Source organism: Carcharodon carcharias, chromosome 20 (genome assembly GCF_017639515.1).
Source record: "Carcharodon carcharias isolate sCarCar2 chromosome 20, sCarCar2.pri, whole genome shotgun sequence".
NCBI classification, from domain to species: domain Eukaryota; kingdom Metazoa; phylum Chordata; class Chondrichthyes; order Lamniformes; family Lamnidae; genus Carcharodon; species Carcharodon carcharias.
The window spans coordinates 100,754,253-100,778,893 of NC_054486.1; the positions used below are offsets into that span (position 1 = coordinate 100,754,253).

General features: G+C 44.3%; 1 protein-coding gene across 1 annotated transcript in view; it reads right to left on the reverse strand.

Annotated features, from left to right (window-relative positions):
• Positions 1 to 18,069: 18,069 nt before the first annotated feature.
• ism2a (isthmin 2a) overlaps positions 18,070 to 24,641 on the reverse strand; it is a 42,576-nt gene continuing 36,004 nt past the window's right edge. The window contains exons 4-6 of the mRNA XM_041215145.1: positions 21,942 to 22,082; positions 19,574 to 19,642; positions 18,070 to 18,587 (exon numbers count right to left, since the gene is read on the reverse strand). Of these exons, the coding sequence (XP_041071079.1) occupies positions 18,070 to 18,587; positions 19,574 to 19,642; positions 21,942 to 22,082 (728 nt within the window). The remainder of the gene's footprint in view (positions 18,588 to 19,573; positions 19,643 to 21,941; positions 22,083 to 24,641) is intronic.

The following is a 24,641-nucleotide window of genomic DNA, read 5'->3' on the forward strand; positions in this document are numbered from 1 at the left end:
GGCCTATCGTGCCTGTGCTGACCCTTTGGTAGGGCTATCCAACTAGTCTCAGTCCCCCTCTCTGAAAGTCAGGCAAAGATTTTCCTTTCAATTATTCTTTCCAAGTTCCTTTTGAACGTTGCTATTGAATCTGCTTCCACCAACCTTTCAGGTACCCCAGGTCATGTGTAAATTAATGCTTCCCCATGTTGCCTCTGATTCTTTAACCAATTACAGTAAGATCCCACCATTCGCGACTCGCTCTTTCAGGAATTTGCTTATCTGCGCAAGTGTCTTTGTATGCCAGTTCACCCATTGTGGGCTCAAATTCACTTAGCTGCGGTTTTAAAAATAAAAGATAGAAGCCATCTTTAGCAAATGCTGAAAAAAAAAGAAAAAAAAAAAAGGTGTCCAATATCATATTTCCTGCAGTAGAAAGTGCGTCGTCTGCTGTTGTTTGCACGTGAGTGTTCCTTGTTGCTGCTGTTTAATTCCTGATCACAGTCCACATCCACTCTCAAATACTGTAAATGTGACAAATTTTACATCTTTCCTGTTTTCGTGTTTTATTGAACAATTTCTCCAGTAAAATTCTCTTTAAATTTATCAAAAATGTAATTTTTTAAAATTAAGAATGTAGGATGGCTGGAATCTATCTAATTGACTCCCATTGTAAAGTATGTTCATCGTACACGATCTTGCAGTTTGTGAGGTTTTGTGGTAATGTAACCCCTGCAAGTGGCGGACATTACTGTACCCCAAATCAGTGTCCCCTGACCCTTGTGCTACTGGAAACAATTTCTCCCTTGTTGACTCAAAACCAGTTATGAGTTTGAAAACCTCTATTAAATCTTCCTTTAACCTTCTCTGCATTAGGAGAATAGTCCCAGCTTCTCCAGACTCACCACATAACTGAGCTCCCTCATCCCTGATGTCTTCCTGATAAATTTCCCTGTTTCCTCTCCAAGGCCTTGATATCCTTCTTAAAGCCTGGAGCTCAAAATTGAACACACAACTCCAGTTGAGGCCTACTCCATGTTTTATAAAGGGTTAGCACAATGGCCTCAATTTTGTACTCTGTGCCCCTTTCAATAAAACCAAGAATTCCAAATGCCTCAACCACTAGTCCTGCCACCTTCACCTTCATGTGTCTCTCTGTCCCTGCTTCTCATTTAAAATTGTGCCATTTAGTCTATGATACATTTTGGTAGGAAGAATGAGGAGGTATCATTTCTGTGCATTGAATTTTGTCTGCTGTGTCTGTGTCTGTCACCTTCACCAGTAAAGTCATCCTGATGTCAATCCTCCCATGCGTTTCCGGGTTTGCTGTCATCTGCAAACTTTGAAATGACGCCCTGTAGTTCCAGCAGGCTCTTAACATGTGTCAAAAAGAGCAGAGGTCCTAATATGGACCCCTAGGAAACATCACTGTATGCATTCCTCCAGCCTGAAAAACAACCACTCGCGATTATCTCTGCTTTCTGTCCCATAGCTAATTTTGATCCCATGCTGCCCTTGTCTCTTTAATCTCACGGGCTCTGATTTTGCTAATAAGTCTATTATGTGGTTTGTCAAACACCTTTTGGAAGTTCATATACACTAAGGCAACCACACAAACCCCTCTGTTGTTTCATCAAAGAACTCTGCTATTTCTAGTGTATTCTGAGTTAAAGGGAAGTTATATTCATTAGGTGCAGCCTTGGTTCAGTGAGTAGTAGTCCTGCCTACATATGTTCGTATGCCTCTGATTCAGGATGTTGTAGGTTGATGAGGTTACTGGGTTCAAGTCTCACTCCAGATACCCAAACACAAAATCTAGGCTGACACTCCAGGTAGGGTTGCCAGCTTGCCAAGATTGGCTTGGAGTCTCCAGGAATTGAAGATCAATTTCCAGGACACTGCTGCGTTTAACCCTGGAGAAAAATCATAGGGATAGCTGTTTGGCTGACGGTTAAACATCATCCAACTGGGTAATTTTTCACTTTTTTGTTTAGCCTCCCTTTATTTCTAATTCCTGTCAGTGATTTTAGAATTATTCCTTTGCCCCTCCTTTCAACCTCTTCACCTTTAACTTGTGCCTAAACTCTGTTTCTCTCACTGGTCTTTAAAGGGTACTGCTTCACACACTCAAAAAATGTGGCAAACTGTTTTTGGTGTGTGACAGAAGCTTGAGGAGTTCTGTGCTCCAATTAAGGCCTTGCTACCTCCAGCAATGTTTCAGTGTTACACTTTTCCACCTGTGTGTTTGTGACCAAAGCTTTGCTGAGTACTTTTGCATGTGTCACAGTCTCTTTAACTTATGTCATCTCTCTCTCTTTCTTTCCCTCCCTCTGTCTCTCTCTCCTCCCTCTGATTTTTTTTTGCTCTTACACTCTTTTTCTCCCTATCCTCTCTGACTTTCTCTTTTCCACCCTCTTTCTCTCTTTTCCTCCTTCCCTATTTCTCTCTCATTTTCCCCCTCTCTTTCTCCCTCTTTCCTTTTTTTATTTTCTCTACCCCTCTTCTGCTCCTATTAATAATATTTAGAGAAAGGAGCTTAAAGATACACCATACAATGTGGAGAACGATAGTGCAGAAAAGCCATAGGGTGCACATGGTCTTCAGTTGCAGGTTGACCCCTGTCACTCCTTGCTTGGAACTTTCACGATCTTACCCAGCCTATCTGAAAGAGAGGGAGAAGTGGTACAAGGGCAGATTACTTTTTGTATTATTCTTTTATTCACTTTCAAGGATTGATACAGCCAGAGCACCCCGGAATAGTAATCTGTTGGCTCCCATCTGCAGCACCATCTCATCGTACATGGCGATTGACTATTTGGGGGTCGGAGCCCACCATGGTTACCCTGAAGTGAATTGTCACTTTCAGTGGAAGGAGGGGACAGAAAAGTGAGTGGACAGAAGACTGAAGAGTGGAGGTCCCACTCTGAGCAGCCTTGGGACAGCAAAAGGGAGGTGGTTACTCCCTCACCTCACTGCCGGGAGTGGTGTGAAGGGATAGCAAAATAAAATGGGCTGAGTTAATTAAACTTGGTGATGGCAGTGGGTTGGCCTTGTTAAATAAAGTTATGTGAATAAATCACAGGGTTCCAGTCCATGAGCCCTAAGTGAAATCGCAGCTGTTTTCAATTTGAAATACCCAGGATTGAACATCAGGAAAGAGTGCAATCTTCTTATATAGGAAGCATGGTAATATCCCTCTCCAGTCTCCCTTGGATTCAGTCTTTAAAACAATGTCAAATCAGTGTTTAGCTGAAATTAATTTGTATGTTTGTTTGTCTGCATGTATGTTTGTAGGTCTGGATTTGTGTTTACATCCGTGTGGGTTTATGCATCTGTGCGTGTAAATGTTTATGATTGTACGTATGTTTGCCTGGATCTTTGTGTAGAAATTGCCATGGCGTCTCTCCTGGCTGATAGTGCTTTGCAAGCATTTGTATGTAATTAAAACCTCTCCTGAACTCTTTCCCTCCTCTCTTTGCTAAAAGTTATGTTTCAAAAACATTGCACGAGATGGTAGAACAAAGTGCACTTCAAAATGGAATGGTTCCTAAAACTCAGCCCCATTTTTCCCGTTATTCCTCAAACCTCTTTCAGCTCCTCATTCTGGCTGCCCATGTGCCCCAAGATGCGGCTTTACAATTGTGTTTTTAAAAAATAAGAATAAATAAAAATAAGCGTTTCTGCTCAGCATCTGTCTGGCTCCAAGGACTTGACTTGTAGCCAGTGAACCACTAATGGATTAATAATTGGAGAAGCCGAATACACCCCCTGGGTTTGTGAGACCACTTACACGCCCACAGAGACTGAGCACAACTCCTGTGCCCAGCTGAATGCACATACGAATTAGGAGCAGGAGTAGGCCACTCAGCCTCTCAAGCCTACTCCACCATTCAATAAGGTCATGGCTGATCTCATTTTAACCTCACGTTCCTGCCTACCCACACCCCCCCCCCGATAACCTTTCACCCCCCCCCCTTGCTTATCAAGAATCTATCTACCTCTGCCTTAAAGATATTCAGGGACTCTAACTCAATCACCTTTTGAGGAAGAGAATGCCAAAGTCTCTCAACTCTCTGAGAGAAAGTAAATTTTCCTCATCTCTGTCTTAAATGGGTGACCCCTAGTTCTAGATTCTCCTAGAAGAGGAGACATTCCCTTCACATCCATGCTGTCAAGCCTCCTCAGGATCTCTTATGTTTCAATTATGTCACCTTTTACTCTTCCAAACTCTAGCAGATGCAAACCTAATCTGTTCAGCCTTTCCTCATTAGATAACTCACCCATTCCTGGTATTAGTCTGGTAAACCTTCTCTGAACTGCTAATACATTTACACCCTTCCTTAAATAAGGAGACCAATACTGTACACAGTGCTCCAAATGTGGTCTCACCATACAGACAAACATACAAATTGGGAGCAGGTCAGCCACTTGAGCCTGCTCCACCATTCAATGGCTGATCTGATTGTAACCTCAACTCCACATTCCTGCCTACCCCTGGTAACCTTTCACCTCCTTGTTAATCAAGAACTTTTCTAGCTCTGCCTTAAAAATATTCAAAAACTCTTGCTTCCACCGTCTTTTGAGGAGGAGAGTTCCAAAGACTCACTACCCTCTGAGAGAAAAAAAATTCTCTTCATCTCTGTCTTAAATGAGCGACCCCTTATTTTGAAACAGTGACCCCTAGTTCTAAATTCCACAAGAGGAAACATCCTCTCCACATCCACCTTGTCAAGACCCCTCAGGATCTTAATGGTTTCAATTAAGTTGCCTCTTACTCTTTCAATGGATACGAGCCTAGCCTGCCCAACCTTTCCTCATAAGACAACCCGCCCATTCCTGGTATTAGTCTAGTGACCTTCTCTGAACTGCTTCTAACGCATTTACATCTTTCCTTAAATAAGGAGACCAGTACTGTACACAATACTCCAGGTGTGAACTCACCAGTGCCCTGTACAACTGAAGCATAACCTCCCTACTTTTGTAATCAATTCTCCTCACAATAAGTGATAACATTCTATTAGCTTTCCTAAGTACTTGCTGTACCTGCGTACTAACCTTTTGTGATTCATGTATTAGGATACCCAGATCCCCCTGAATCTCAGAGCTCTGCAATCTCTCACCATTTGGATAATCTTTTTTATTCTCCCTGCCAAAATGAACAATTTCACATTTGCCCACATTATACACCATTTGTCAGATCTTTGCCTGCTCACTTAACCTATCCATGTCACTTTGTAGCCTCCTTATGTCCACTTCACAATTTACTTTCCTACCTATGGTCAGCAAATTTAGCCACCATTCTTTCAGTCCCTTCACTCTAATAATTTATATAAATTGTAAAAAGTTGAGGCCCCAGCACTGATCCCTGTGGTACACCACTTGTCACATCCTGCCAACCAGAAAAAGACCCATTTATGCCAACTCTCTGCTTCCTGTGAGCTAGTCAATCTTCTATCCATACTAATATGTTACCACCTACACCATGAGCTTTTATTTTCCACAATAACCTTTGATGTGGCACTTTATCAAATGCCTTCTGGAAATCTAAGTACAGTACATCCACCGATTCCCCTTTATCCACAGCACATGTGACTCCTTCAAAGAACTCTAATAAATTGGTTAAACATAATTTTCCTTTCACAAAACCATGTTGACTCTGCCTGATTGCCTTGAATTTTTCTGAGTGCATTGCTATAATATCTTTAATGATAGCTCCTGACATTCTCCCATGACAGGTGTTAGACTAACTGGCCTATAGTTTCCTGCTTTCTGTCTCCCTCCCTTTTTGAATAAAGGAGTTACATTTGCTATTTTCAAATCTGATGGAACCTTCTCTGAATCTAGGGATCTAGTTTATATAATCTACGAGATGCTTTGCAGCAATTCACCAAGGCTCCTTTGACTGCACCTTCTAAACCCACAATCTCTACCATCTTGAAGGGTAAGGGCAGCAGATACATGGGAACACCACTGCCTGCATGTTCATCTCCAAGCCACACACCGCCTTGACTTGGAACTATATTGGTGTTCCTTCACTGTTGCTGGGTCAAAATTTGGAATCCCTCCCTAACAACATTGTGGGTGTACCTATACAATATGGACTGCAGCAGTTAAAGAAGGCAACTCACCACCACATTCTCAAGGGCTGTTAGGGATGAGTAATAAATGCTGGCCTAGGCAGCGACGCCCATATCCCCTGAAAGAATTTTAAAAAGTTCTTGATCGAGTTGACATTATAGAGAATGTAAAGAGTATTTATAAAGAACAATTGGTCCAGCTGTTCTTCTGGACTGGGCTTTGATAGCCTGAGGGGCTGAGAAAGACTTTCCGGAGCATTTGTCCTGGAGGATCTTTTCTTTTGCCTAGCCAAGGAGATTACAGCTGCTGGGAAAGAAGCACAGAGGGGTGAAGGGTCTACTCAAGATGCTCTGGCCATCATGAGTGTTTGGTGAAGGCTTTACGGGCCAGTTGGTCTTTTCCTGTCTATGAATTTTGCATGTTTTCTATGACGTTTGAGAGAGAGTTGGATAAACCTCTTAAAGAAAAAAAAGAGGAAGATGAGGAAAGTGGGACTAGGGCAGGCAGCTCAAGTGAGGGTGAGATGGGGACCAGAGGAATAATGGATTGTTTCTATTGCCATTTTCTTCTACAAATAAATTATTCATTCACTAAAAAATGATCTCTTCTTAATTATCCACCTGGGTAAGTGTTACCAGCCCAGGCTCTCGGGTGAAATGTCGATCACTGTTTATGTGCATGTCTGACTGGATTCAATGTGAAGGGAACAATGTTCTCCAAAGTTTTCAAAGGACTCTCTTCATCCTTAACATGTGTCATCAATCTTGTGCTCTGCGATGTTCGAATTAATTTACTTCAGCCTTCTATCTTTCCTCTCAAGTCTTTAGTGGAACCACATGCTTTATTATCAGTGCAGCTATTAGATTAAATTACCTGCTCTGAATTCCTTCTCTGACCCCCATACGCGCCGCCCCCCCCCCCCCCCCCCCCCCACCACCCCCCCACCCCCAAACTCTTCTTGTTTCTTATTTAACTAGTGAAATACAGTCAGAGCTTTCACTCGGTAATGTGGGTGAACAAACGGAGTTGGTGTTGGGGTCAATCCGTCAAATTGCCCTAAGTGATAGAATCATATGCTACATGTTCGTTCTCCGCTATCGTTGCCGGCACACTTTCATCCTTTGGAACTGCTGGTTGGTGATCGCTGAGAGCTGGAGTTTCGGTGGGTGGACAGAACTCCCTGGTTACGCAACATCATGGTTAGATTGTGAGCAATGTTCCTTATTCCTCATGTCTCTACGGCAATGCAGTGGGACTTCTTGAGGTGCCCCCTCTTCCAAGTGGCTGGGTTGTGGGTTGCGACCATCAATGGTGGCGGGGCTGAATAATCAAAAGCCCATTACAGCTGAACATGACCCTGTCCTTACCTGAGGCGCATGCACAGTTTCAGCAGGGATTGTTTGATCAGGAGTTGGCATCAAGGTTTATTTATTTTTTTGTTCCTAATGGCCACTTGTCGCTCAGTTTGACCCTCAGATCAGCTAATTCAGTGACTGATGTTTGAAGCTGCGATTTACCTGTATCTCACTGAGGGAAGCTACATACTTCCTCCCTGATTATTGGCATCTTAAAGCTATAAGCTTATCTTAAATATAAGTTAAGGCACTTATAAATCTAATAATGAATTTAAGAGAAGCTTCTTTACCCAGAAAGTGTAGAGCGCACTACCACAAAGAGTAGATGAGGTGAATAGCGCAGATACATTGAAGCAGCAACTGGTTCAATATATGAGAGAGAGAAGGATATGCTGATAGGGTCGGATGAAGTAAAGTGTGAAGCATAAGCACCAGCACAGACCAGTTGGGCCGAATGGCCTGTTTCTGTGCTGTATATTCTTTGTAAAGTTTTTACACACGTGATGACATTTTAACAAGGACCAAATGGAAAAGCTGTGAGTCTTTTATTGCACTCCACCAAGTAGCAAGCCTGCAGATTAGGCCGGGTCCCAGTTCGCCAGGCCTCTCTCTTCCTGCACTGGTGTTTTAGGGAGACCTGATTGAGGGGAAGAACTTCCATCCATCCCGAGCACGGTACCCTATGTGACAGAGATATTGCGGGGATGAGGGACTTTCCAGGCCAGGAGTTTCCTCAGCACGGGCCTAAGATGCCCTGGACAACCAGCATTCCTGATGAAAGCAGGTAGACTGGCAGAAATGGGGACTGTGTCCTGTAGCCTGGGAAACAAAGGCTGGCATCACTGAGGGATCAGTCCTCTTTCCAACCCGAAGGATATAATTAATAGTTAAACAGAAATGCAAATGATTGGAATCTGGGTGGAGCTTTTGGAAGCTAATAAGGTAAGAGGAAATAATGTCTCAGCAACACCAAACTATAGGACAAGTGGACTTTTTAAGAATTAAAGGAAGGTTAGAGAGAAGACCGAATAAAATCAAGGAATTTATTTAAAATTAGGAAACAAATTTTTAGCTGGTTGGGAGCTGGAGGTCATTGATAAACAAAAGCCAAGAATGATGAAATATTCCATGGAACACAATGGCATCTTGTGTTGCTGGAATCAGGGAAATTCATTGCTAGCCTTAAACAGCATGTTTAATATAGGCAAAAGCCCAAAGTGCTTCACACAGGTGAAAATATCACACAAATATTGATGCTGAGTTTCACAAACTGCTTGTTCAAAGAGATAGTTTTAAGAAGAATCTTAAAAGGAGGAGAGGGCCAGGGAGAAGCGGAGGGTTTTAGGGAGGGATTTTGAGAGCACAGGGCAGTGACCTCTGTGGGCATAGCTGCCAACAGGGAGTGGGGAGAGCACACGAGGTCAGAGTTGGAGGGTCAGATGCAAGGTGGGATAACTGAGAGGGATTGGGCTATTGGAATGGGTAGGCCAGATAATCAATCAGGGTTCAACAATGGAAAGGGCAGACCGGACAATGAACTGGATTGAACAATGGGGATATGGAGATGAGATGGGCAGAGTCAGATTTTTGGGGATTAATTGCTCCTGGTCTAAAAAGGAGCAGGAAGACCTTTCTGTAACTCCTGCTTTCTGATGCTGTTGAATAAGTCATTGTACATTAACACTATTCAAATGAAGATTTTTGAACTCTATTTCTCAGTTAGTTTACACAAGGATATGGCTTTATTGATTCAGCTCCGCTGCCCTCAAAGAGTTAAGGCCAGACTGTCTGCCTGGAACAGATTGAAAGAATTAGTTCAGGTTTTGCTAATTCTCCAGGTGGCAGCTAACCCCAGCAGCAGGGAAGGAGCAGGGAGCTGAAATCCTGCCTTCTCTCCCTCCATCGCACCAGCTCTCCTTCACATCCAGTCAAGCCGTGACAATGCACCTCTGTTTGTACAGAACACTAGGCCTCGCTCCTGCTATGAAGCCTGCCGTGTTGATTTATGATTTACCAAAAAGGGGGTTCAGTTTAAAGTATTTGACGGATGCAGTTATGCCTCCCTCGCGATAGGGCACCATCACCTGTGGCTGTTTTCACTTGGTTAGTGAAATTAACCCCTTTGTGCTCTTCACACTCGGTTTGACAAACAAGACTGGTCATCCATTGCGAGGATCAGATGTAAACAGGGGTCCTTTTATTGTTGAGTTGAGTCCAAGGAGTGGGAGATTGAGACCGATGGTCAATGCTCTGACCCAGCCAGGCCTGCAGCACCCAGGGAACCATTGAACAGTCACCAGGGGCGGTGGGAGCTGCACGGGCGCCTGGAACTGTGGTCATTCCTGCTTCGTTCTGGATCTTCCTGAGGGGTAGGGTGACTTTGGCTGGGCTAGAAACAGGAAGCTTACCCGTGCGCATAGAGCCAATTGGAGGTGAGGGAGGTCATCGACCTGTTGAGCCCACCTTCCACAGATACCCGTGAGTCCCCGGAATCGAACTGATTTCAGAGATTTTGCTTCCATTTGTCACCTGCGCTTTGTGTGAAGATGTGATTTCTGACCTCGGCTCTTTCTAGTTTGTACCCACAGCCCCTTATCCCTCAGGTCTGACCTGAAACATTCTCTTATTCTGTTTGTGTGGAATATTCTGTTCCTATTGGAGTCTGTGTCTTGTATTAAGCGCCTCATTCATCTCCGGCCAAGGCTGCGGAGTTCAGGTTTGTCTGGCTTATCTTCAAAGCACCTTTCCAGGAGTTCTTCACCCTGCTGCCTTCAGGGGTTTTTCATGAATAGGACATGAATTGGAAAGGACAGCTCCTCTGTTTCAGAGACAGGACTGTGGGAGTGCGACACCAGCAGGAGTCAGGGCTGTGGGACTGCAACACCAGCAGGAGTCAGGGCTGTGGGACTGGGACACCAGCAGGAGTCAGGGCTGTAGGAGTGCGACACCAGCAGGAGTCAGGGCTGTGGGACTGGGACATCAACAGGAATCAAAGCAATGGCAGTGGAATGCTTCCAGGATTGATAGCTTGGATACTGAAGGGCAGCAGATGTTTATTCAGCCCTGACTCCTGCTGGTGTCCCAGTTCCACAATTCTGACTCCTACTGGTGTTTCAGTAGGGGAAGCCGTTTGGAACAAAGATGGCCCAGATGCCTCCTCCTCTTCCTCCTGCAACAAAGAAGCTTCCCCTCTCCCCAGCCGCTCTGTCTCCTTGTCCTGTCCTAGAGGCACTACCTCCGCTGCCCTCCACCACCCCCTCACCTCACACCCATACCTGTTGCAGTCTTCATGTAGACAGGTGACCTATAACTCTGCCCTCCCTATAATAATGCAGCAACCCTCCCTGCAAAACCCAGGAATTCACCATCACACCCCCAAAAACACCTCAAAGCACTTTCACAACTTTTCTGATGGCCCGTTACTCAAGATGGTCTCACTTGAATGAATGACTGGCCCTCTAAATAGTGCCAATGGGGAGCTTGGGGGTTAGGGGAGGAGAGGGGAGGGAATGGGGTTCCCCCTTGCAGCAGAATGCATGGTCAGCTTTGAGTGAAAAACAAATGCATTCAGTGGAGCTGCGCAGCCCAAGTTGGGAATGACTGATGCCACCATCTGGTTAGTTGGGAAGCTCCTGGTGCAATTATGGAACGTCATGTTCCAATACCTTTCCCAATACCAGAAGCAGCCGGAAGTGAAGCGCGCTCCAGCTTCTGTAGTGCCATCTCCTGAAGAGCTACGGAGCTGACATTTTCAGCCTGTCCCTTTAATAAAAGCTCCCAAGGCACTTCACAGGAACATTGTCAAACTACATTTGACACCAAGCCACATAATGAGATATGGGCAGATGACCAAAAGCTTGGTCAAAGGGGTAGGTTTTAAGGGGCATCTTTAAGGAAGAAAGAGAGGTAGCGGATAAAAAGGATATTAGGGAGGGAATCCAAATGGATCAGTTAGTACAAGGGTAATGGTTGAATGGGACTTGGTGTGAGTTAGGATACAGGCAGTACTGTTATGAATGAGCTCAAATTAACATATGGTGTGTGTACTATACCTTTAAGGATGTGATCCTGTCTCTGTATACATCACTAGAAGGGAAATTCTGTGCTCCAGTTTTAGTTTCATGTTTGCTTTAGGCAGCAGAACAGACACAGGTCCTCGTGCCTCCAAGCTAAACAACAATGTAAGACTGTTCTCATGTGCCGAGTCTTCATAAATGAATCTTGTGTCACTCTCATACAGCAAATAAGGTCAAGGACTTGGATCATTATAAGAACATGACATGGCGAAAGATGGGAGGCAGCCAGGAGAGCACTGGAACTCCCCCATCTCCCTCTGTGTTTGTGGTGGGCCTGCCCTATCAATGTTCCCTTCTGTCAACCCCTTGCCCCAAAAACCCCCTTCCTCGAACATCCAGTCTGGTTGGAGCTGGAAAAATTACCGTGCTGCAGGTTTGTGCCCTAGGGGTTAGTGCACAGCCCAAGAAACATCATAACCAACACCAAACATAAAAGAAGGAAAGCTAAGAAAAGCTAAATGTTCAAAAGAAGGGCCAATCCTATTTTATTTTTGGTATTTTTATTGAAAGACAAAATGGGTGATAAATGACACTTCCTTTTCATGTAAAACAGAAGTCCCTTAGAAACAAATGGTTTCACAGTAGTGCACCTTCAATCGTGTAAAATATTTAAGTCTCATTTTTTAAGCATGAAACACAGACAATAAATACTGTACAGGAAACTCACAATTACAATCAGCTATTACGTCCTTACATTACGCACAAGAATTACTTAAACATAAAAACCATTTGCAGCATTTTGTTTGCAACTAATCCTCTTGAGAACAGTGGGACACAACTTACATATAACATCAGAATAAAAATGGAAAATCCAAAGTAAAGTGCCTCAGTTCTGGAGCAATCAATCGGGAGTTACTCCAAGAAGTTACACAGAGCCAACATTCTTTTAATGTCCTCTGAATTTTCACCCTCCCGTGCCTTAACGTGGTGACCCATGCTGGGCATGTCTAGTACTACAAGTACCCCAAACTCTCTTGGCATCTCTCCCAAGTGAACCCAGAGATCTGACCATTTAGGGTGATGGGGAGTACCCCAGCAGAGCCTGCTCCCCCCCACCCACCGCACCCCCCACCCCCCCCCCCCCCCCCACCCCCCCCCAGCCACCTTACATAATCCCTTCGCCTGCTCACCTTCCATGAGGTGCGTCATTGGTTTGTGACCAAGTGTGGGACACCACGCTCGATTTGGTCCTTCTTTAGTCCAGGTGTCTCTTACTGCCACCATAACCAAGACCAGTGAACATGGGCAGCCTAGGGATTACACCAGAGATCCTTTAGGCCTCCATTGCTCAGCACTGCACTGGACATTTGTCATGAACATTGATGTAACGGTCGGTGAAAGATCCTGCTTACTTGTCCATCCAGGGTCTCTGGGAGAAGGTCAGAGGAAAATCCCTGGCGATTATATTCACTGAATGAGACCATCAGCAGACCGTGCGGTCAGGTTCCTTGCCTTTTGATGGGTGGGTGAGCCTTGAGGGATCCAATGGGAAACTCCTGACAGGAGCCAGGTTGTTGCCATTTGTTGCAAATGGAGGGAAGCCAACAATCACCCTAGGACACATCAACTGAGCATGAAAGGGGGTCAAATAGCATTGGGAAGGGGCCCGCAGAAGTGTCTGAGAATAGAAGCATTTGGCAATTCCATACCACATACTGTTTTTGGGGGATGGTGTGCAGGGGGGTGAAATAACCCATGCTAAAAAGACCAATGGGCTGCAAGCAGGGTTTACAGATCCCCTCACACTCCCCTTTCCCCCGATCGTGTACATAGCAACAGGCAACCGCCAACTCTAAAAGAAAGTGGGGAACCATTAGAGGTCAGAGGACAACCTTTAAAAAGCAAACTGCTTTAACACAAAAATGATGATGTAACGCCACAGTTCAGTGTTGCGGAAATACAAATGATAAATCCTGCAAGAGCTGGAGCAAGACTCGGTTCTCCATTCATAAATAGAATCTCTTAATTTTCTTGGCCCACTTAGGCTTAAAATAACACACCTTTAACAAAGAGATGGCTTCTCTCCCTCAGTCCCGTGTGTACAGTTCCTAAGCCCAAGCGCCTGAAATTGGAAATGATGGATGATAGCTAATTCATACAACACCGATTTTAAACTTTTTTTTGATTGCGTTTGTTTAGTGTGACTTCACACTTTATCACAGAGAGAGTCGGGCGTGATCCACAACAGCAAGAGGAACGGTGCCTGGTTTTGCTGATGGTTTAAAAATGCTGAGGATTTTCGGACACCAATTTCCATTACCAAAGAAAAAGCCTATAAATCACAGTTTGATGTAGGGCAGGAAACACTGTGAGATGTACCAGTGTCACTATGGCAGGTTTTGAGCCGTCAGTCGGGGTAGTCTCAGTCACAATCTGGTATCCATTCAATCCTACGGAAAGCAAGGTTGCTTTTCAAAGTGATCGTCCTCATCAGTTTTCAGGTTTTTTTTGTGGTCTTGAGGGAAACTCAAGGCATTGCCCTCAGGTGGTTGGACCTCGAGATAGTCAGAGACCCATATAGAGCTGAGTTTGGGTGCAGTGCTGGAGTCCATATGATGTAGCCAAAGGAAACACTGACTTTTCCAATGGGATTTGCACAAAGATTAATATCCCACACACCCCTGAAAATGATCATTCATCCATATAAAGCTAATGGAGCCAACAATATCACCACCACTGTCCCTGGGTTCCCAATCTCATTTTATGTAACTCAATGTTACTTCTATATATAAGAAATGACAGACACAGCAGCATATTACGCAAGGGTAACTCAAACCTAGGTAACAAATACCTACGTGTGAGTTACAGACTGGAATCTAATTGAGGGGCTCAGATAGCTTATATACAGAATAATGGATACCTGGGAATGAGTTACAGACAGAAATCTCATTGAGAGGTTCAGATGGTTTATATATAGAATAACAGATAACTGGCAGTGGGTTATAGGTTGGAATCTAACTGAGGGACTGATAGTTTATATATGCAATAATAGACAGCAAGGAGTTACAGATGGAATCTAACCAAGGGGTTTTGATGATTTATATATAGTGTATACAAATGCCAGCAAATATGCTTCTCACTGTTGATACATGATGACAGGAGCATACTGACTTCATCAAATCTTTCTGTAATACACATCAAGAGTCTCAGAGGTTATGCACAATGAGACTCTTCCAAGTTATAGAATAGAGAATTCTCAGCCCCCAGCTCTGTGGGGATGAGGTAGATTACTTTATTTTTTGAAAAGTAGGAAGTTCCCTTAATACCCTCCATCCTCAGACTCCTGAATGAAAATACTTAAAAGGGCAGATATTTTCTTCATTGGGCCTAGCTTAATGAAATAAAAAATGAATCCAGCTACTTTAACCATCAGACATGGTATGGAATAATAAAATCCCAGCCATGACATTGGGAGAACTCTCCTGCTCTTCTTTGAATACTGTCATGGAATTTTTATGTCCACCTTGGCTTGGTGCAGCACATGGAAGACAGCACCTCTGACGATGCTGCACTCTATCCGTACTGCACTGAAGTGTCAGCCAAGAATATACACTGGTGTCTCGGACTCGAGCTTGAACCCACAAAATTGTGACTCGGAGATGAGGAGAACACCAGCCCAGGGGGAGCTGACAAACGAAGAATTTTTGTCTATCTCTATTGTAGAATAACAGTCTGCGACTTGGTCTCCCTCCATATTCAGGTGTAAAAATAACACCTCGAACATCATGCATTGGCTTTAAAATGATGTCTTTGTAATGGTCTCCCTGCAAGAAATGGTTCACTCTTTGTCAGCCAAATGGATATATCAGAAAAGAAGCCATATTCTAGACTGAACCACTTCATTCCATTGGTCACACATACTTGTAGAAGACTAATTTACAGGTAATGGAGAAAAAGTAGTGGTGTGATGGGCCAAGTGGCCTCAAGAGGTGCTCTAAGAGTTTTCAATTCTAACCGCTGTTCCCGAGCCACTTTTTTCTCCAATCCGTAGCCATCCAATCGGATTTACAATAGTACCTTTCAAAGGGGAATTGGATAAATACTTGAATCAAAAACATTCTGAGATCCATGGGGAAAGAGCAGGGGGAGTGGGACTAATTGGATAGTGCTACCAATGAGATAGCACAGTCACAGTGGGCCAAATGGCCTCCTTCAGTGCCACATCATTTTAGGATTCTTCTACATTCTATTGGATAAGCCCCTGCCTCTTACGTTTCGGGAGATTTAGGGGACTCAATGCTCAGAGAACTCATGACACTTCATTCCAAAGCAAATGTTGAAATCTGAGGGGGGGTGCAAAAACTCCCCCTGAAATTTCAATTAGATGGTTTTAAAAAAAGGAAATTCCATTCATTAACAAAGTCTACTCCTTTACCTGAATGAAATTTTGAAGAGACATCTGAATGTGGAGGGAGTGTGTGGGCAATCTATGGAACAGACACTTAGGGAGATGGTGGAAACAGTCAGTATTGATTCATCCAAATGCAAATGTAATAATTTCTTTCAGAAACTATTTTGTGGTACAGTATATGAGTAATTTGAAATGTGACAGGTGATGGTCGTACCATTGCTTCATAGGATCAGTTGAATTTGGGCCTATGAATCCCAAAGCTCTCCACCACTGGGGTTATCCACATGTCATTTCTGGGTCTGTTGTGGACGAATTGATGAGGATTTATTGCTACTATTAAAAAGGGAATGAAAAGACTTGCATTTATATAGCACCTTTCATGGCCTTAGGATGTCCCAAAGTGCCTTAAAGCCAATGGCATGCAACAAATCCATTGTCATTGTGTATTGCAACTACCAGGATGGTAGATGGTGGACTAATTGGTCTTTACTCATTTAGCAACTACTATGCTTGGGTGTCACGAAGGTTGTACACTGTAATATAGAGGTCCTGAAAGACTTGCACCCTGTGTAACAGTGCTCCATCTCTAGGTAGTGAACCTCAGAGGCCCTTGTTATGCTCCTTACCAAGGGTCTGGCAAATTCTGATCAATATATGGAATCAGCAGAGCTTGGAGCCCAAAAGATATTGTTTCTGTGGCCAGTTCCAATCTTTTCTTCGTACGAAAGAACTGGTGTTTCTTTATTTCAATTGAAAGTCGAGGCCCATAGAGCAGGATGCCATCAAGGTAGAAAAAGCAGGAAGAACTGCTGGCTTCCCAAGCGTGGGATGTAGAAGCTTGTGTTACGAAGAAGGTAGAGGAGACAGGGAGGTAGAGCATTCTGCAGCTATCAGTTCTGGGAAAACAATGGATTAGATTGGGAAACAGTGTAAATTCTCACTCAGCCACCAGTTTCTTCATATTAAACGCACTGATCATTTGTTTCCAGGAGAAGTTTGTGCTAAGAAACTCGAAAAGTTTCTTAAAAGCAGGTATCAACCTAAAGCGAATTAAAACAAGTTCTCTGGCCTAACTGCGCCAGAGTCAGATTACACGGTGATTCAGGTTGAAGATCGAAGACGGCATATGTAGGCGTTAAGGGGAGAAGATCATCTCCAATCGGCCTCCGTTGTTTTCTTCAGATTCAGTCACTCCGGTCTCACCTAGCAGTTCAAAAATGTGTAAATAGTGAGTTCTGGTTTGAAACCAGGCCAGACAGCCTGAGTCACTGTGGACGGAGAATCAGTGGTCATCGCACAGAATAGTGTCACCAGCATCAAAAGGCCTTTTGTGACCTCAGGGCCTCCTGAAGTGCTTCATAACCAATGAAGTACTTTTGAAGCGTCATCACTGTTGGAATGCAGGAAATGCAGCTGCCAATTTGCACACAGCAAGCTCCCACAGATTAACAGCAGCCATGGACGTTGGTTCAATTTCCCAGATAATACGTGGCGCTTTAAACTCACCCCCTCTCCACCAAACCTCCCAGCACCACCACCCACTTTGTAGTCAAGCTTGGAGAGAATTCTGCACTGATCAAATGGGGGCTTGGCCTTCCTCACTGAGAATCAACATGAGCCACAGAATCGACGGAAAGAGATGGGGTCAGGCCAGGAGAGACGTGAAGGTCGCTGACGATTCCCTGCGCCCATCGGATTTTTGTTTTAAAAGTGGGCGACGAGACTCTCTTTAGCCACGGTGAAAATTTGGAACTGGGAAAAGCCCAAACCAGGGATCCCGACAGAGTGAGTGAGTGAGTGAGTGAGAGAGAGAAAGAGGGACAGAGAGTGAGAACTCCATGCCTTGAGTTTACTGAATTATCCAGAGAATGTGGGTGTGACAGGATCAATGCGTTTCTTATTTGAGTAACACCCAGAGCTATAAAAATAAGACAATGATGATGGAACGATGATACACCTCATTATAATACATTTCATTTTCCTCATGTGCACAATCATTTGATAGCTTGAAGGTATTTTCATCAGATGAGCAAGTGGTTATATGTAAATATATATAAATATTTTAATGTTAGGGCCAATCTGGTACTGTTTCTAACCATCGCTGGTGTTGCCATGTAAACGTTGGCTAATGTTATTGGAGGTGGGGTAGGGATGGTGGTTCCCATTATTGAAAACATCCTTTCTTTCTTCAGTCATCCCCTCGGAGACCCATTTTTTAAAATCATTATTTTCAGTACTCTTTTGCTTCCTTCAGTTGAGCTATAAAGTCATCTTCCAAAGGGTTTTCAGAGCAGTTCAGGCCATTGTTTGGTGGGCGCACAGCATTGTACCTGCTCCAGTCCCCTTTGCACAGTATCCATGGCAACACGTCCACTTTGTAGTGGAGCTCCGGCGAGAACTCTGTGCTGATCAGGTTGGGAGCCCCCGCTCCTTTCCCCCTCGTTATCAGCTTCATCTGGTCATCATAGCAACAGTGCTGGGCTGCCAGGGTGGTGCTGTCCAAGGACAGCATGGAGCGGATACAGAACTTGGAGGTGGGCTTGTAGATGTCCAGGCGCTCCTTCGGCCCGCTCGCGTCTCGCCATCGGAAGAATCTTCCCTTGCCATCTTCATGGACGCTGACAATGCTGTACACAGCTTCAGTGGGATAGGTGCAAGGGCAGCTCGGTAAGTCGGTCAGGGCCTTCATCAGGTACTTCTTGAGGAATTCGCTCTTGCAGTTCAACCATTTATCACAGCTGTCCACTTCTGGGGAAGGAAAGTAAAAGGGTGCAATGAAGATGGATTCACATGGGAACAAATTTCCTCAAGGGCATTTGGCAAGGTCGTTAACACTGTAAGGGCCGCAGTAAAATCTAACCAGGCATTGTTAAACACTATTGCAAGGAGAAAGGAAAAGCAGGAAACAGGAAAAGGCCACACAGCCTGTCAAAACGGACTTCCTCACCTTTTTCAGGACAACAATAACCCAAAGGTCATAAAAATAAGGTCGTCACTAATAAATCCAATAAGGGATTCAGGAGAAATGGCTTAACCCAGAGAGTGGTTAGAATGTGGAGCTCGCTACCAAATGGAGGACGAGAGATGAATAGTAGAGATACATTTAAGGGGAATCTAGGTAGGTACATGAGGGAGAGAGGAATAGAAGGATATGCTGATTGGGTTAGTTAAAATCAAGTGGGAGGGGATTCACGTGGAGATTAAACACCAGCATTGACCAGTTGGGTCAAATGGCTTGTTTCTGTGCTATGTAATTCTCCGTAACCGGCAGGATTGCATTGGCACCCAATATTCAGCCAGTTCAAACTTTCTTTTCATTGACTTTAATAAAAAGAAATATCAAAGGTGCTGCATAACACACGGTGATCCAGTAATTCCAGTTACCCACCACTGCCACAGTTGCAACTCCCATCTCTCTAGAGAGATCGGTAACACGCCATTCACCCATTAAACCAACAGTGGAGCTTATGCAAATTCTAATAGTTATACTGTCGGTGGTGCCAAGAGACTGGACTTCCCAAATCACCCACCGAATACAACGCCCACCCCCAACTTTGCATGGCTGATGAACTCCTGCCTGTCAGACAACCCTGACATGTCGGATAGATCAGCCAGGATCTTATTGAGTAGCAGAACAAGCTGGAGGGGCTGAATGGCCTGTCTCCTCTTCCGATTCTGTTTACATTCCTAGGGTGAATCAGCCGACATTCAGGCTGTTGGTGTAACATACGCACCCGAGTCAAACAGCTCTGTTCCATTTCCCTTCTCTGCCAGAGTTTTTTCAGTTGCTGCATTCAGGTCATCTTCCATCCCTTCAGGAAAAAGAGTACAGTGAGGGTCAGATGTAGCCCAACAAATCTACACTTAGTTACTCAGGGCAAATGGAGTGAATCAAAATTTGATTTTTTAACATTTATTCTTTCACAAGATGTGGGTGTCACTGGCAAGATCAGCATTCGTTCCCATCCTTAATTGCCCTTGAGCTGAGTGGCTTCCTAGCCTATTGCAGAGGGGGAAGTTAAGAGGGGCCTGGAGTCACATGTAGGTAAGACCAGGTAAGGATGGTAGATTTCCTTCCCTAAAAGGTGAGAGTGAAGCAGATGGGTCTTCGCAACAATCAATGATAGTTTCACAGTCACCAGGCTGAGCTTTCAATTCCAGATTTATTATTTCAATTTTAAATCCCACCAGCTGCCATGGGTGGGATTTGAACCTCTTGCTCCCAAGAGCAGTCGCTGGATCTCTGAATTACTAGCCCAGTGACATTACCATTATGCTGTAACCTCCCTGAATACAATGTGCAATTTGAAATAAAAGCAAAAATTACTGTGGGTGCTGGCCATCAGAAAAAAAACCTGAAAGTGCTGGGAGAGAGAAACAGATTTAATGTATTGAGTCCAAAATGACTTCTACGGAAGTGAAGAAGAGTTATACTAGACTGGAAACGCTAGCTCTGTTTCTCTCTCCACAGATACTGTCAGATATGGATGAGCTTTTCCAGCGCTTTCTGCGTTTCTGCCAATTTGAAAACCATGCCCAAAAGTATTTTACACATGAATTTTTGTCGGACTTAATTTTATTTCATAGAGCAGAACCCATTCAATTTCCAAACAATTTCCCACATCTTCTTACTGCTTCCGTCCAACATCTTGGCCTCTCTAAATTGGATAAGTTGGATCCGGAATGGAGTTAACTGTCTAGGTTTGGGGGATGTTACATCTTCTAATAGTGTGTGTGTCCAAAGTTGCTGGACTCCATGGGCTAATGGACAATTTAGAGGGGAATGGCTCAATTTGTTAATTCTAGGATTATGTGTGCTCCAGGGCACTCTGAATTAGTTGCACAATAGAGAACATTTTCCCTGGACTTGTGAACATAGAAAGATCAGGTGGGGAGGAATGTAGTCTAGATGACATCAGGTACCATGAGTATGGAAACTGCTGGGTTGCTGTAAAACCCAACTGGTTGACCCATGTCCTTCTGGGAAGGGAACTTGTCACCACCCCCCCACCCACTGCTACCTGGTCTGGTCTACACATCAATCTAGGCCCACTGAAAGGGCTGAATTTAATGCTTCCCCACTGGCAGATTTGAAGGTGGTGGGGGTTGAGGGATGAGGGATGGGGGGGGGGGGGGGGGGTGGGGGGTGGGAGGAGGCAGAGTCACATAAAATACAGTGGGCAGCCTACTCCACCATCCCTATCCCCACCAGAATTTCACCAGGGGCAGAGGTGGAATCGGGTGTTCAGCCTGGCAGTGGGCCCATTGAGTGGGCAAAACTTAACCAGTGGAAGGAAAGGCCCAAGCCAATCGTCCAGCCCAGTAGGTTTTCCTGTGTGGCTAGCGGCAGGTAAAGCGGAGGTCCCTCCTATATGGACCCATGAGCCCATTGGAGGCCCCCACCCCCAGGTTCTCTTCACCCCCATAGCCTCTCAAACTTTGACCCCAAACCCTCTCATCAGGACCTCCCAGCTTGCCATACATCCAAACCCCCAAACGCTTACAGCATGATCCAGTGCTGAGCGCCTCCTCAAGCCCAGAGTGCAGTACCCAGAAGTGGCCACCCCTCCCAGTGGCTCTGCTGGTATTGAAGAGCTGCGGGATCTGATTGGCCAGCAGCTCTAGGAGGCGGGACTTCCTCCCCTTAAGTCTCGCCTCCAGTCTATTAACGGCCAACTGGGCGTGCTCCCCCCCGACCCTCGGGGATGGAGGGGAGAGGTGCAGAGACCACCGCACCTTGTAAAATCCAGCCTGAGGAGTCAGGTGTCAGACCCCTCAGGGCATCTAGGGATGGGCAATATATGTGGCGCCATAGCATCATTCATATTCCAAGAACAATAACTGATTTCCTGTCCATTAATTCAAATAGACAGAAATTTGCTTGGATAGTCCACTCCCCCGTTCTTGATTTTCCTGTGTGTGCTGCATCCACGTAATCCCATGGCCCCAGGAGCAGGAAATTCTCCCCTTATATATGTTGGATACCAGATGCTGTCAAAAAACTGTCCCATTGGTCTGAGGGAAGTAATTCATTTTGCTATAGGTGCTGATGGGTTGTTCAAATCTGCCTTTAACCTTCCCTTGGAGGTTGCCAACACTCACCTGGGCATCGTTTCAAGTCACAGGTTCGTGACTCGGTTGCGGTACAGGCATAGCCGCAGGACCTGGTGCGTTTCTGATTGCCACTGCCACACGTCACGCTGCAGGGGGACCAGGCACTCCAGTCTTCATTATCTTCATACTCTGCAGTGAGGATGGGAGAAAATTCAACTTGTAAAACAGGGCTATAAGATTATATATTGCATCGATAATTTTGTTGTTGTTTTGGTCCTGTTAGGGCCGTTAATGTTTAAAGAAGAAATCCGAACACCCAGCAATCAACTAACAGATCTGTGCCACAAGAGTTCATGTTTTTAAATAAAAACAAACTTTACATAAAGAGAAATTAAACAAAGCAAGTACCACTAACTTAACACAATACCTTATGAAGACTTACGCTATAAACTCAATTCTACTTTTTACTTGCCCCCAAGAGTTCCCTTATCTTATGAAATCTTGAAGGTTTGTTCACATTTCCTGGGATATGCCACAGCCCTCTGGAATTCACTTTAATTCTCCTAGGAGTTCAAGCTACCCTCCGAGGTAAGATTCTATGGGGGTCCTTCCATTAGCTTTTTGGCTATATGGCTGTCCATCTTTTCTTTATAGACATCATGGTTGTGGATGCCTCAGCTCCTTGTTCGGGCCACTGGCAGACACCCAACTGCCTTCCCACAGCTTTCCAAGTTAGCTCTGCTGACTGCATTCTGCCACAAGGCTCTGTGAGGACCATTATAGATTTCTTCCACTAGCTGCAAATCTTCCAGCTGCTTTTCCCTCACAAAATCCAAACTAAGATAGAGCCCCACCCACATTCCATGTGGTGAATATGAAGTTAGTATTTACTCTGTTTGAAGTGCATGCCTAACTAACATTTATTTCATTTGACTCTCCTAAATCAGCGAACTGCAGTCTACACCTAGACTAGAACTGTCTCTGTCTGTTCCCAAACTGAACTGCTTGCTTCTGTCAGCAAACACACACAGATAACTTAAACATAAGAACCTTGTAATCAAGGATCCACCCTGGATCACTATCTCTACTGCAATGTAGCATGTTTTGGGCTGATTCAAATAGAATTGCAAGCACATTATTTTCCCTTCAACACAACTATTTGATTCTCTAAACCATATGAATAATTTCTATCCCTAATGGAGCTTTACGACCTCTTTCCCAGAATTGCTAATGATAGACACACTGGTTCTACCCAGAGGCCCAGGAATGGGTCACCCATTGTTTGAATGTTATTTCACTATCAAGTCTGACCTTGTAAGATAAACACAGGTTAGGTTTTAACTATAATTAACTCCAAGCTTGTTTGAAGTTTTTTCCCACAGTTCCTGATTCTTAAAACCACAAGTTATATTCTACAGCACGTGAACTGTGGACCAGATTTTCACAACAATACAGTTGTATTCAATGAGATACTAGGGCTCGGAACACCTCAAGATATATAATCTATATAAGACTGGCATTATTACACAATGTGAAACTGAGGTTTAACTAGGATACCTGGATTGACAGTAAAGGGTGTGAACATAAATGAAAATTATTAATGTCTTTGGGAAATATGTGATGTATGGATTGGTGAAGTTGTGGATTATGCTTTGAACCTCTAACCTCTTTGTCCTATCTCTTAGGAAAATTTCACCACCTTAACATTGCGGGTTATTTCAAAGTGGTAAACTCTCGTCCAAATACTTGTGTGATGTCCTGACAACTCTGACATACAAATGTGAGAAAACACGGAATATCAGCCCCAAAGCTCAAATATAGTCCATTACCAGCTCTGACAAAACTTCATCAACCTGAAACATCAACACTTTCTCCCTCTGCACATTTTTGCTGCCTGAACTGATTTTTCCAGCACTATCTGTTCTTAATTTTACAATCTGTGAATGCCTGATTATCTGTTATACTGAAGAACCATTCTGATCACAGTAAGTTCATCCTCTCAGTTGTAGCCAATGAACGGGAGATATACCAGTGTCATCAACAGAAAACATAAGCCTCACTGGACTGGCATGTACGCATCAAAATGCCAACAGCCATATTTTTATGTATAAAGTCTTGCATTTGTTTAGTACCTTTCACAACCTTAGGATGTCCCAAAACATTCTTACAGCCAATCAAGTATTTTTTGAAGAGCAATCGCTGTTGTAATGTAGGAAATATGGCACTCAATTTGTGCACAGCAAGATCCTACGAATGGCAAAGCAATAACGACCAGATAATTTGTTTTAATAATGTTAGTTGACGGATAGGTACTAGACGCTAGGAAAAATCCTTTGTTTTTCTTCAAAGTAGTGCAATAGGATCGCCTACATCCATCCGAGGAGGCAGACAGGGCCTTGGTCTCATCCGAAAGACAGCAGCTCCAAAGAGTGCAGCACTCCCTCAGTACTGTAGCAGAGAGTCAGGGAAGATCTTGTGCTGAAGTGGCTGGAGAGGGTCTTGAACCCACAACCTCTGACTAATCTGCAAGAGTGCTGCACGCAGCTTACACTTGAACATGTCTAGCTGGCAGGAATTGAGACTGTTGGTCAGATGGTGAGTCGTGCCAACTATTGCATGGACACCTGCAGTTACCGTGCATCAGAGGGTTGACACAGCCTGTCACAGCTGTAGGCCCCATTCTGTGTCCACCTTCTTCCAGTCTTGCTGCAACATCGTGGATGGTGTCGTGAAGTACAAAACAGGGTC